This window comes from Camarhynchus parvulus, chromosome 2 (assembly GCF_901933205.1).
Source record: "Camarhynchus parvulus chromosome 2, STF_HiC, whole genome shotgun sequence".
NCBI lineage: Eukaryota > Metazoa > Chordata > Aves > Passeriformes > Thraupidae > Camarhynchus > Camarhynchus parvulus.
Genome location: NC_044572.1, coordinates 150,922,342 through 150,935,435, shown reverse-complemented (window position 1 = coordinate 150,935,435; position 13,094 = coordinate 150,922,342). Strand labels below are relative to the sequence as shown.

General features: G+C 49.4%; 1 protein-coding gene across 1 annotated transcript; it reads right to left on the bottom strand.

The window, feature by feature from the left end:
- Nucleotides 1-1,281: 1,281 nt before the first annotated feature.
- On the bottom strand, nucleotides 1,282-11,234 carry LOC115901288 (leucine-rich repeat-containing protein 14-like). Its single transcript, XM_030943807.1, is given in 4 exon segments — nucleotides 1,282-3,032; nucleotides 3,035-3,198; nucleotides 5,374-6,012; nucleotides 10,401-11,234. Coding segments are annotated over 4 exon segments (1,587 nt in total). The 5' UTR covers nucleotides 10,778-11,234; the 3' UTR covers nucleotides 1,282-2,625.
- Nucleotides 11,235-13,094: the final 1,860 nt, after the last annotated feature.

Genomic DNA, 13,094 nt, shown 5'->3' with positions numbered 1-13,094 from the left:
GCCCTCAGGGCCCTCAGGGCTCCAGAGGCGCCGGGAAAAGCTCCGGGCTGAGGGGAAAAGTTGGAAAATGAGGCGGAAAAGCGCCGGGTTGAGGGGAAAAGTTGGAAAGTGAGGCGGAAAAAGCGCCGGGCTGAGGGGAAAAGTTGGAAAATGAGGCGGGAAAAGCTCCGGGCTGAGGGGAAAAGTTGGAAAATGAGGCGGGAAAAAGCGCCGGGCTGAGGGGAAAAACATCGGGATGAGGTAGAAAAATACCTGGGATGGGGGAAGAAATAGCGGCATGAGGGGGAAAATTGAAAAATGAGGGGGAAAATTGGAACGTGAGGGGGAAAAGTGGAAAATGAGGGGGGAAAACCACAAAATGAGGGGGGAAAATATCGTAATGACGGGAGAAAACAGCAGGATGAGTGGAAAGCCACTGGGGTAAGGGGGAAAATACAAAAATTAGGTGAAAAAAAAAAAAAAAAAAAAAAAAAAAAGAGGGGGAAAAGCACTGAAATGTGGTAAAACCCCCGAAAATCAGGTGGGAAGTCACTGGGCTGAGGCAAAAAATCTGAAAATGAGGTGGAAAAATAATAGTATGAGGGGGAAATTGCTGGGATAAGGGGGAAAATACCAAAATTATGGAAAAATCGGAGGGGATGAGGCCCAAAACAGCAAAATGAGGTGGAAAAATACCAAAATGAGGTGGGAAAAGAATGAAATAAGGCCAAAAATAATAAAATGAAGGGGGGAATGACCAGGATGAGGGGGGAAATACTGGGATAAAGGAAAAAAACCCAAATTTAGGTGGAGAAAATCAAAATAAGGGAGAAAACAATTGGAATGAGGGGGAAAATAATGGGATGAGGGGGAAAATGGCAAAATGAACTGGAAAAGCAGCAAAATGAGGCAGAAAACAGAGAAATGAAGTGGAAAATCACTGGGATGAGGGGAAAATTACTGGGATAAGTGGAAAAATATGGAAAATCTGTAAAATTATGTAAAAATCAGAGGGGATAAGGCCCAAAACAGCAAAATGAGGTGGGAAAATATCAAAATGAGGTGGGAAAAGAATGAAATATGGTCAAAAATAATAAAATGAGGCTGAAAATCACCAGGATGAGGGAAAAACACGGGAAAAGTTGGAAAAAATACTGGGAAAAAGCGGAAAATGTTGGGATGGGGAAAACCTGCAAAAATAAGGTGGAAAACCACCGGCGTAAAGGGAAAAAACCAACCTGGAATGAGGTGGAAAATCGCCAAAATGAGGTGAAAAACCAGCAAAATGAGGTGGGAATGAAGGAAATACTGGAGGATTCTTGGACTGGGATTAGGATTGGGAGAGATGCCTCGGGAAATCCCATCTGGGAACGGCAAACTCGGGATCTGGGATAGGACGAGTTTATTTCCGACAGAATCAGAGCAGGATAACAAGAGCCCAAATCCAACTGTTCCCTCCCCCAGTTCCCTCGTTCCCGGCTTTCCCTCAATCCCTCTGGCCATTCCAGGGGAGTTTTCCATGGATTTCTCCAAGGTGAACCCGTCCCACAGCGAGTTTTCCATGGATTTCTTGGCTATGGGAAGAGTTTTCCATGGATTTCTCCATGGCGAATCCATCCCACAGCGAGTTTTCCATGGATTTCTCCATGAATCCATCCCACAGCGAGTTTTCCATGGATTTCTCAGTTATGGGAGTTTTCCATGGAGTTCTCCGAGGTGAATCCATCCCCAGGTAAGTTTTCCATGGATTTCCAAATGAATCCATGCCCAGGTAAGTTTTCCATGGATTTCTCCGTGAATCCATCCCCAGGTAAGTTTTCCACGCGTTTTCTAACACGAATCCATCCCGCAGCGAGAGTTTTCCACGGATTTCTCCCAACGCGTCGCTCCCAGGGGAGACAATTCCTCATGGGTTTTTCCAAGGGGTCAATCCTTGGGGAATATCCTGCTCCGGAGGTTTTATCCTCCATGGGATTCCTCCCAGGAATCTGCTCCTTTTTTTCCACGGATCTGCAGGTCCCTGCCAAGATGCAGCTCCAGGACGAGCTTCCCGACGGACGCGCCATGGAATTTTGGGAATTTCCACTCCAGCACCAAGGAATCATCTCCAGACTTGTTTCTTTGCAAAATTCCCGCTCTGGAAATCCATCTGTGCCTGGATTGGTTTCTTCCAACTTAATTCTTACTCCAGACGCGGCGCCGCCGTTCCCGATGGGATCGGGCAAAAACGGGAGAAGCTTCTGGAAGCTTCCCGTGGAATCCAGCCCCGGAGGCTCACGGAATTTTGGCCATGCAAAGCCAATCCTGATGGAAAAACACCGGGATGAGGCGGAAAAATAATGAAATGAGAGGAAAAATACCGGGATGAGGCGGAAAAATACCGGGATGAGGCGGAAAACTATCGGGATGAGGGGAAAACTATCGAGATGGAAAGGAAAACACTCAAACTGTGGCAGAAAAGCTACAAAATCAGGGGGAAAAACTTGGGATGGGGAGGAAAAAAAAAGCGGGATGAGCTGGAAAAATACTGGAAAAGCACCGAAATAAAGGGAAAAAAAACCACTGGAACGAGGCGGAAAACGCCCGGATTTCGGAAAAAGAGGCGGCGGCGCTTTTCCACCATGGAGGCTCCGAGCTCTTCCCAAATCACAAGGAGAAGTAGTCCAGGGTTCCGTGGCCGTAGGGGTTGTAAGTCCAGACGAGGTCGGTCCTGCCGGAATTCGCCAGCAGCTGGGAAATCTCCGCCGTGGCCGCCGCCAAACGTTCTCCATCCATGGGCTCCTCGTAAATCGGTCGGGATCCTGGCACGCGGCGCGGCGGCTCCGGCTTGTAGCAATCCACGGGGAAGGGGTACACGACCAGGTGGAGGTCGGGCAGCTCCAGGGTTTTCTGGAGCAGATCCTTGAGCGCGGCCGTGGACAGGGAATTGCCGTAGAGTCCCAGGAAGCGCAGGCGGGAGCAGCGGCGCAGCGTCGGCAGCAGCGCGTCCAGGTGGGAGTCGGCCATGCGGCATTCCATGAGATCCAGGTGCAGCAGCGAGGCGGAGGTTTCTCCAGGAGCAGCCGCAGAGGCTCCAGGAGGCCCTGGGAGAAGTCGTGGCCGCTCAGATCCAAGCGCTTGAGGGCCGGAGCGTGGAAGCTTTGGGAGAGGAAGGCGAGGTCGGCGGGAACGAGGGAGCAGAAGGCCAATTCCAAGCTTTCCAACGGAGCCTGGAGGTCGCTGGCGGGAGGGAAAAGGGAGAGGTGAGGATTTGTTGGGATTCAGGGGGAATGAGAGCTGGGATTGCATCCATGGGAGCGTGGGATTGTGGGATGGGTGAGGTTGGGAAAGAGCTCCAAGAACACCAAGGTCAAGGTTTGAGAATCATGGAATGGTGGGATCATGGGGTCATGGAATTGTGGAATCCAATAGTGGAATTATGGAATGGCTGAGGTTGGGAAAGAGCTCCAAGAACATCCAGGTCAAGGCTTGAAACTCATGGAATGATGAGATCACAGAGTCTTAGAATTGTGGAATGGCTGAGGTTGGGAAAAAGCTCCAAGAACATCGAGTTTGACCTCTGAAAATGCTGGGATTTTGGAGTGATGGGGTCATGGAATCATGGAATTACTCAGGTCAGGAAAGGTCCCCAAGAACATCAAGGTCAAGGTTTGAGAATCATGGAATTATGGGATCACGGAGCCATGGAATTGTGGAATGACTGATTTTGGGAAAGATCTCCAAGAACATCAAGTTCGACCTGTGAAAATCCTGGGATTTTGGAATGATGGGATCATGGATTTATGGAATGGCTGAGCTTGGGAAAGGTCTCCAAGAACATCAAGTTCGCCCCCTAAAAATCCTGGGATTTTGGAATAATGGGGCCATGGAATCATGGAATGACTCAGGTTGGGAAAGGTCTCCAAGACCATCAGGTTTGACATTTGAGGATCACGGGATCATGGAGTTATGGAATTATGGATCCATGAGATTATGGGGTCATGGAGTGGTATGGTCATGGAATCATGGAATTACAGAATGGCTGAAGTTGGGAAAGATGTCCAAGAACATCATGTTGTACCTTTGAGAATCATGGAATTATGGGGTCATGGAGCCAGGGAATTGTGGAATTGTGGGGTCTTAGGATCAGGGAGTCATGAAATTTTGGGATCACGGAGTTATGAGGTCATGGAGCCATTGTTCAAGATCATCAAGTCCAAGCTTTGGGAATCCTAAAGTCCAGGAATTATGGCATCATGGAGTTACCAATCATAGAGTTACGGAATCGTGAAATCACGGACTATTGGAATAACGGGATCATGGGAACCTGGGCCCATTAAGGTTCAAAAAGATCTCCAAGACCATCGAGCCCAAACCTTGGGAATCATGGACCAAGGGATTATGGAAACATGGAATTATGGAATGATGGAATCATTGAGTTGTAAACTGTTGGGACAATGGATCACAAGATTATGGGAATATTGGGATAAAGAATTCCTGAGAACAATGGATCATTCAGGTTGGAAAAGATCCTCAAGCCCATCAAGCCAAACCTTTGGGAATCTTGAAATTAAGGAATTACGGAATCTTGAATTGATGGGATAATGGAGTCATGGACTATTAGGATAACGGGATCATGGGAACCTGGGATCATTAAGGCTGGAAAACATCTCCAAGACCATTGAGCCCAAACCTTGGGAATCATGGACCAAGGGATTATGGGATCATGTAATTATGGGATGATGGAATCATTGAGTTGTAAACTGTTGGGACAAGAGGATAATGGAATCATGGAAACATTGGGATAATGAAATCCTGGAGTCATGGGATCCCTCAGGGTGGGAAAGGCCATGGAGCCCAACCTCTGAGACTCCTGGAATGATGGGATCATGGAATTGTGGGATAATAGAATCACTGAGTCAAAAACTAATAGGATGACAGAACCATGGGATCTTGTGAATGTTGGGATAATAAAATCCTGGAATCAGGCGGCTAAGATTGGAAAAGACCTCCAAGATTGTCAGGTTCAGCCTTTGAGAATCCTGGGATCGTGGAATAGTGGGATAATGGAATCACGGAGTCATGAGCTATTGGGATAACAGAATCAAGGGAACATGGGAATACTGGGATAATGAAATCATGGAATCAAGGGATCATTAAGATTGGAGAAGACCTCCAAGATTATTGAGACCAACCTCTGGGAATCGTGGAATCACTGAATGTTGGGATTTTGGAATGATGGGACAATGGAATCACTGAGTCACGAACTATCGGGATAAGGGAATCACGGGAACGTCGGGATAATGAAATCCTGGAAGCACGGGATCACTGAGGCTGGGAAAGACCCCCAGCCCTTGGGAATCCCCAGTGAGCGCGGGAAGGGCCCGGCCGGGCCCCGCTGCGTGGGGAACTCACCAGAGGATCTGGCGCAGATTGCCAGAGAGCCGGGAGGATCCCAGGTTGAGCTCGCGGAGGCTGGGCAGCATTCCCAGCTGCCCGGCCAGGCAGCGGATCCCGATGGCCGATTCCGGCGTGGGGCGCCGCACGTCCACGTTGCTGTACTGCAGCTTGAGGCTGCGCAGCTCCGGGAAGCGCGAGAGGTGCGGCAGGATCACCGAGAGCCCCGTCAATCCCAAATTCCGGAAGCGCAGATCCACCCTCCGCACGCAGGAAGGATCCAGAGTTTCCAGCAGGCTGACGATTCCTGCCAGGGAGAGCTTTTCCGCTTGGAACTCGCGGCACTTGAGGCGCAGCGGGCCGGCGGATCCGGTCTGGAGCGCGTCGCGCAGGATCCCGTAGGACGTCCCGTTGACGAACAGGTCGGCGTGGACGTCCACGCCCGGGGGCTGCGGAGCGGCCGCGGCCGTGGCGGCCCCGGAGCGGCCTTTGTGCCGCTTGGATCCGCGCCGCTGGAATTCCCGCTGGTGCTTGGACACCTCCACGCAAGCCTTGGCCAAAGCCACCGTGCCCGACCAGACGCTCATCCCGTCCGGAGCGCGGCCAGCCGGATCGTCCGGAACTCCCGTCACATCCAGCACGCGTAGGCGGCACCCGCTGGGAAAAAATGGGAACAAACCATCAAAAATGGAAAGAAACCATCAGAAACGGGGAGGAAACAATCAAAACCACCAAGGAACCATCAAACCTGGGAAGGGACCATCAAAAATGGCAAGGAACCATCAAAAATGGGAAGGAACCATCAGAAACAGGAAGAAACCATCACAAACAGGAGGAAACCATGAATAATGGGAGGAAACCATCAAAATTGGGAAGGAACCATCAAAAACGGGAGGAAATCATCAAAAACAGGAAGGAACCATCAAAAATGGGGAAGGAGCTATCAAAATGGGGAAGGAATCATCAAAAAGAAGAGGAAATCATCAAAATCAGGAAGAAACTCTCTAAAAAATGGGAGGAGACCATGAAAAATGGGTGGAAACATTTAAAAACACGAAGGAACCATTAAAAATGGAAAGGAACCATCAAAAACAAGAAGAATCATTAAAAATAGGAGGAAACCATCAGAAACAGGAAGGAACCATCAAAAACAGGAAGGAACCATTAAAAATGGGAAGAAACCATCAAAACCAGGAAAGAACCATCAAAACCTGGAGAAAAAAAACGAGAAGGAACCATCAAAAATGAGAAGGAACCATTAAAAACAGGATTGAACCATCAAAAATGGGAACCATCAAGAACATGAAGAAACCATCAAAAACAGGAAGAAACCATCAGAAACAGGAAGGAAACACCAAAAACTGGAGGGAACTATCAAAAATGGGAAGGAACCATCAAAACCAAAAAGGAATCATCAACAATGGAACGGAAGCATCAAAAGTGGGAGGAAACAAAACAAGAAGAAACCATCAAAAATGGGAGGGAACCATCAAAAACTGGAACCATCAAGAACATGAGGGAACCTTTAAAAAGCAGGAGAAAACCATCAGAAATGGGAAGGAACCATCAAAAATTGACAGAAACCACCAAAACCAGGAAGAAACCATCAAAAATGGGGAGATATCACCAAAAGTGAAAGGAACCATGAAAAACAGGAAGGAAACCATGAAAAATAGGAAGGAACCATTAAAAATTGGAAGAATCCATCAAAAATGGAAAGAAACCATGAAAAGTGAGTAGAAACCATGAAAAATGGGAGAGAACTGTTAAAAATGGGAAGGAACCATTAAAAATGGGAGGAAACAAAACGGGAAGAAACCATCAAAATGGTAAGGAACCATCCAAAACAAGAAGAAACCATCAAAAACAAGAAAAAATAATGAAAAATGGGAGGAAACCATCAAAACTGAAGGAACCATCCAAACAAGGAAGCAACCGTCAAAAATGGGATGGAACTATCAAAACCAAGACAGAACCATGAAAAATGGGAGGAAACCATCAAAAATGGGAAGAAACCCTCAAAAATGGGAAGGAACCGTCAAGGAAGGAACCATCTAAAATGGCAGGAACCTATCAAAAACAGGAAGGAACTATGAAAAACGGGAAGGAACCATCAAAACCAAGAAGAAACCATCAAAAACAAAAAGGAACCATGAAAAGCTGGAGGAAACCATCAAAAATGGGAAGGAACCATCAAATACAAGAAGAAATCATCAAAAATATGAAGAAACCATCAAAAACTGGAAGGAACCTTCAAAAATGGGGAAGGAGCTATCAGAATGGGGAAGGAATCGTCAAAAAGATGAGGAAATCATCAAAACCAGGAAGAAACTCTCTAAAAAATGGGAGGAAACCATGAAAAATGGGTGAAAACCATCAAAAGCAGGAAGGAACCATCAAAAACATGAAGGAACCATTAAAAAAGGGAAGAAACCATCAAAAACTGGAAGGAACCATTAAAAATGGGAAGGAACCATAAAAAACAAGAAATCATTAAAAATGGGAGGAAACCATCAGAAACAGGAAGGAACCATCAAAAACTGGAAGTAACCATCAAAACCAAAAAGGAATCATCAAAAATGGGAAGAAAAAAAAACAAGAAGAAACCATCAAAAATAGGAGGGAACCATCAAAAACGGGAACCATCAAGAACATGAGGAAACCATTAAAACCAGGAAGAAACCATCAAAAATGGGAAGAAACCACCAAAAGTGAAAGGAACCATGGAAAACAGGAAGGAAACCATGAAAAATAGGAAGGAACCATTAAGAATTGGAAGAATGCATCAAAAATGGGAAGAAACCATGAAAAATGGGAGAGAACCGGTAAAAACGGGAAGGAACCATTAAAAATGGGAGGAAACAAAATGGGAAGAAACCATCAAAATGGGAAGGAACCATCCAAAACAAGAAGAAACCATCAAAAACAGGAAGAAACCATGAAAAATGGGAGGGAACCATCAAAAACATGAAGGAACCATCCAAACAAGGAAGCAACCATCAAAAATGGGATGGAACTATCAAAACCAAGAAGGAACCATGAAAAATGTGAGGAAACCATCAAAAATGGGAAGAAACCCTCAAAAATGGGAAGGAACCGTCAAGGAAGGAACCATCTAAAATGGCAAGAACCTATCAAAAACAGGAAGGAACTATGAAAAACGGGAAGGAACCATCAAAACCAAGAAGAAACCATCAAAAACAAAAAGAAACCATGAAAAGCTGGAGGAAACCATCAAAAATGGGAAGGAACCATCAAATACAAGAAGAAATCATCAAAAACATGAAGAAACCATCAAAAACTGGAAGGAACCTTCAAAAATGGGGAAGGAGCTATCAGAATGGGGAAGGAATCGTCAAAAAGATGAGGAAATCATCAAAACCAGGAAGAAACTCTCTAAAAAATGGGAGGAAACCATGAAAAATGGGTGAAAACCATCAAAAGCAGGAAGGAACCATCAAAAACGTGAAGGAACCATTAAAAAAGGGAAGAAACCATCAAAAACTGGAAGGAACCATTAAAAATGGGAAGGAACCATAAAAAACAAGAAATCATTAAAAATGGGAGGAAACCATCAGAAACAGGAAGGAACCATCAAAAACTGGAAGTAACCATCAAAACCAAAAAGGAATCATCAAAAATGGGAAGAAAAAAAAACAAGAAGAAACCATCAAAAATAGGAGGGAACCATCAAAAACGGGAACCATCAAGAACATGAGAAAACCATTAAAACCAGGAAGAAACCATCAAAAATGGGAAGAAACCACCAAAAGTGAAAGGACCCATGAAAAACAGGAAGAAAACCATGAAAAATAGGAAGGAATCATTAAAAATTGGAAGAATCCATCAAAAATGGGAAGAAACCATGAAAAGTGAGTAGAAACCATGAAAAATGGGAGAGAACTGTTAAAAATGGGAAGGAACCATTAAAAATGGGAGGAAACAAAACAGGAAGAAACCATCAAAATGGTAAGGAACCATCCAAAACAAGAAGAAACCATCAAAAACAAGAAAAAATAATGAAAAATGGGAGGAAACCATCAAAACTGAAGGAACCATCCAAACAAGGAAGCAACCGTCAAAAATGGGATGGAACCATCAAAACCAAGAAGGAACCATGAAAAATGGGAGGGAACCAAAAATGGGAAGAAACCCTCAAAAATGGGAAGGAACAGTCAAGGAAGGAACCATCTAAAATGGCAGGAACCTATCAAAAACAGGAAGGAACTATGAAAAACGGGAAGGAACCATCAAAACCAAGAAGAAACCATCAAAAGCTGGAGGAAACCATCAAAAATGGGAAGGAACCATCAAAAACAGGAAGAAACGATCAAAAATGGGAGGAAACCATCAAAACCAGGAACCATCAAATACAAGAAGAAATCATCAAAAACAAAAAGCAACCATCAAAAATGGGAAGGAACCATCAAGGTAGGGCCATCTAAAGTGGCAAGAAACCATCAAAACCAGGAAGGAACCATCAAAAATGGGAAGGAACCATCAAGGAAGGCACCATCAGAAATGGGAAGAAACTGCCAAAAGCAGGAAGGAACCCTCAAAAACAGGAAAGAACCATTAAAAATGGCATGGAACCATCAAAAACAGGAAGGAACCATCAAAAACAGGAAAGAACCGTCAAAAATGGGATGGAATCATCCAAAATGGGAAGGAACCATCAAGGAAGGCACCATCAAAAATGGGAAGAAACTAACAAAACCAGGAAGGAACCATCAAAAACAGGAAAGAACCATCAAAAATGGGATGGAACCATCAAAAACAGGAAGGCATCATCAAAAATGGGATGGAACCATCAAAAACAATAAGGAACCATCAAAAACGGGAAGGAACCATCAAGGTAGGGCCATCTAAAGTGGCAAGAAACCATCAAAAACGGGAAGGAACCATCAAAAACGGGAAGGAACCATCAAATACAAGAACCATCAAAAACAAGAAGGAAACCATCACAACCAAGCAGGAACCACCAAAACCGATGGAGGAAGCGCAGGAACGGAGGTGTCCCCATCCCGAAGCTCCCCAGAACCCACCTGGCGTCGTGTCCGGGCTCCTCCAGCTGCCGCCGGAGCTGCGCCACCACGGCCAGGATGACGGCCTGGACGCAGAGCTTGCAGGGATGGTCGCGCAGCAGCTCCCGGCGCCCCACCAGCCGCTGGAAGTTGAGCACCGGGAAAGGCCAAGCGGCCACCAAATCGCGCAGCACCAGGGGTCTTCCGTCCAGGAACGCCGCTTGGAAGAGGATGGGGTAGAGGTGGGCGGGCAGGGCGGGCAGCAGGACGGGCAGCGGGTGCTGCGCCACCATGCGGCGGGCGCAGAGGAAGAGGAGGGAGTCCGAGTATCCCGGCGGGAGCTGGCGCTTGGGGATGCACGGCGGGATCTGCGTGGAGCGGCTGCGCGATGGAGCCATGGCGGCGACGCGGCGGAACGTTCCGGAATTCCGGGGTTTCCGTCGTCCTCGGCGCCGCCGCCGCCGAAAGCTGCGGGAGGAACGGGGCGGGGGATGGGAGGGAAAGGGGGTTTGGGGGGGGGAGGGTGGGTGAGTGGAGGGTTCCGAAAAATGGGGGCGTGGGGCGTGCCCAGGGACCCCCCAAAGCTGTGTGGGGACCCCAAAACCAGTCCAGAAACCCCTAAACCACTCCAGGGATCCCAAACCAGTCCAGGGACCCCAAAACTGCTCTGGAGACCCCTAAACCACCCCAGGGATTCCCAAACCTGGCCCAGGGACCCCAAAACTGGTTTGGAGACCCCTAAACCACTCCAGGGATCCCAAACCAGTCCAGGCACCCCAAAACTGCTTTGGAGACCCCTAAATCACTCCAGGGACCCCAAAACCAGCTCGGGGATTCCCAAAACCAGTCCAGAAACCTCTAAACCACTCCAAGGATTCCCAAACCTGGCCCAGGAACCCCAAACCAGTCCAAGGACCCTAAACCAGTCCAGAAACCCCTAAACCAATCCAGGCACCCCAAACTGGTTCAGGGACCCCCAAATCAATCCAGGCACCCCAAACTCAGCCCAGGGACCCCCAAATCAATCCAGGGGCTCCAAATCCATCCAGGGACACCCCAAATCAGCCCAGAGATCCCCCAGACCTCCCCAAACCTGTCCAGGCACCCCAAAACCAGCCCAGGATCCCCCAAAACCACTCTAGGGACCCCAAACCAGTCCAGGGACCCCCAAACCAGCCCAGCCACCCTAAACCTCTCCAGGAATGCCAAACCCAGTCCAGGGACCCCCAATACCAGTCCAGGGACCCCAAAACCAGTTTGAGGACCCTAAAACCAGTCCAGAAACCCTTAAACCAGTTCAGGGACCCCAAAACCAGTTTAGGGACCCCCAAACCACTCCAGGGATCCCCCAAATGAGCCCCAGGACCCCCAAACCTTTCCCGGGCCTCCCCCAATCCCCCTAACCCAGCCCAGGGACCTCTCCCCGCCCCCCCAAAAGCCACCCCAGGGATCCCCTAAATCCAGACGGAGGAACCCCAGAACCCAACCCCCTCCCTTGGGGACCCCCCAAAATCCCCTCAGGGACCCCCCGGGATCCCCACTCCAGCCCGTCCCACCCACAGGGTCCCTCCCATCCTTCCCAGTCCAGCCCGGGCCCCCTCCCCAACCCCCCTGAACCCCCCCAAGGAGCGCCCCCAGAGCCCCCTAAACTCCCACAGGGTCCCCCCAATGTCCTGAGCCCCCCCCGGGACCCCCCGAACCCCCAAACCCGCCCCGGCGCCCCCCCCAACATGGCGTCCCCCACTCACCGCCTGCCCGCAGCCCCCGCCTGCCCCTGCCCGTACGGGAGCTCCACCTCCGGGTCTGCGCGCTGCGTCCGCCAATCAGCGAGCGAGATCCGCCCCAGGAGCGGGGCTTCGCGGTATTATTGGCTCTTCCAACTGTCTGTCAAAGCTCATCGTATTGTCTAATTGGTTGTGCGTGTGAGGGCGGGCGCTTCGCGGTGCTCTGGTGTTCATTGGTTCGTTTTGCTGTCGATCACGAAGCTCCGTCTTCCTATTGGCTAGCGCGCGGTCGGAGCGGGAGGTTCGCTCTGAGGCGGCCCCGGATTCCCTCCCGAGCTCCGCTCGATTCCCGGTCCCGGTCCCCATCCCGATCCCGATCCCGATCCCGGTCCCAACCCCCGATCCCGCGGCCACGGGGGCGACACCGGGAGCTGAGGCCACTGCCGGAGCGCTGGGAAGCGGAATTCCTGCGGGAACGGCGGCGCAAACCCAGCCCGGTCCTCCTGAGGGCCCGCGGCGGGAATTCGTGAGGGGAGAATTCCTGAGGGGAACCCCGGAAACCCGGCCTGATGCTCCTGAGGGCCCGCGGCGGGAATTCGTGAGGGGAGAATTCCTGAGGGGAACCCCGGAAACCCGACCTGATGCTCCTGAGGGCCCGCGGCGGGAATTCGTGAGGGGAGAATTCCTGAGGGGAACCCCTGGAATTGCTGTGGGGGCAGGGTTGGTTCCGGCGTCCCTGGAGTGGTTTTGAGGGGCTCTGCGATGATTTTGGGGGTCCCGGGGAAGTTTCTGGAATAGTTTTGGGGAGCCGGGGAGGGGGGGAGGGTCCTTGGGTGGTTTTGGGGGGCTCCGCGATGGTTTTGGGGAAGTTTCTGGGGTGGTTTTGGGGCGCTGCGCAGGGGGAGGCTCCCTGGCCTGGTTTTGGGGGGCTCTGCGATGGTTCCGGGGAATTTTCTGGGGTGGTTTTGGGGCGCTGGGCAGGGGGAGGCTC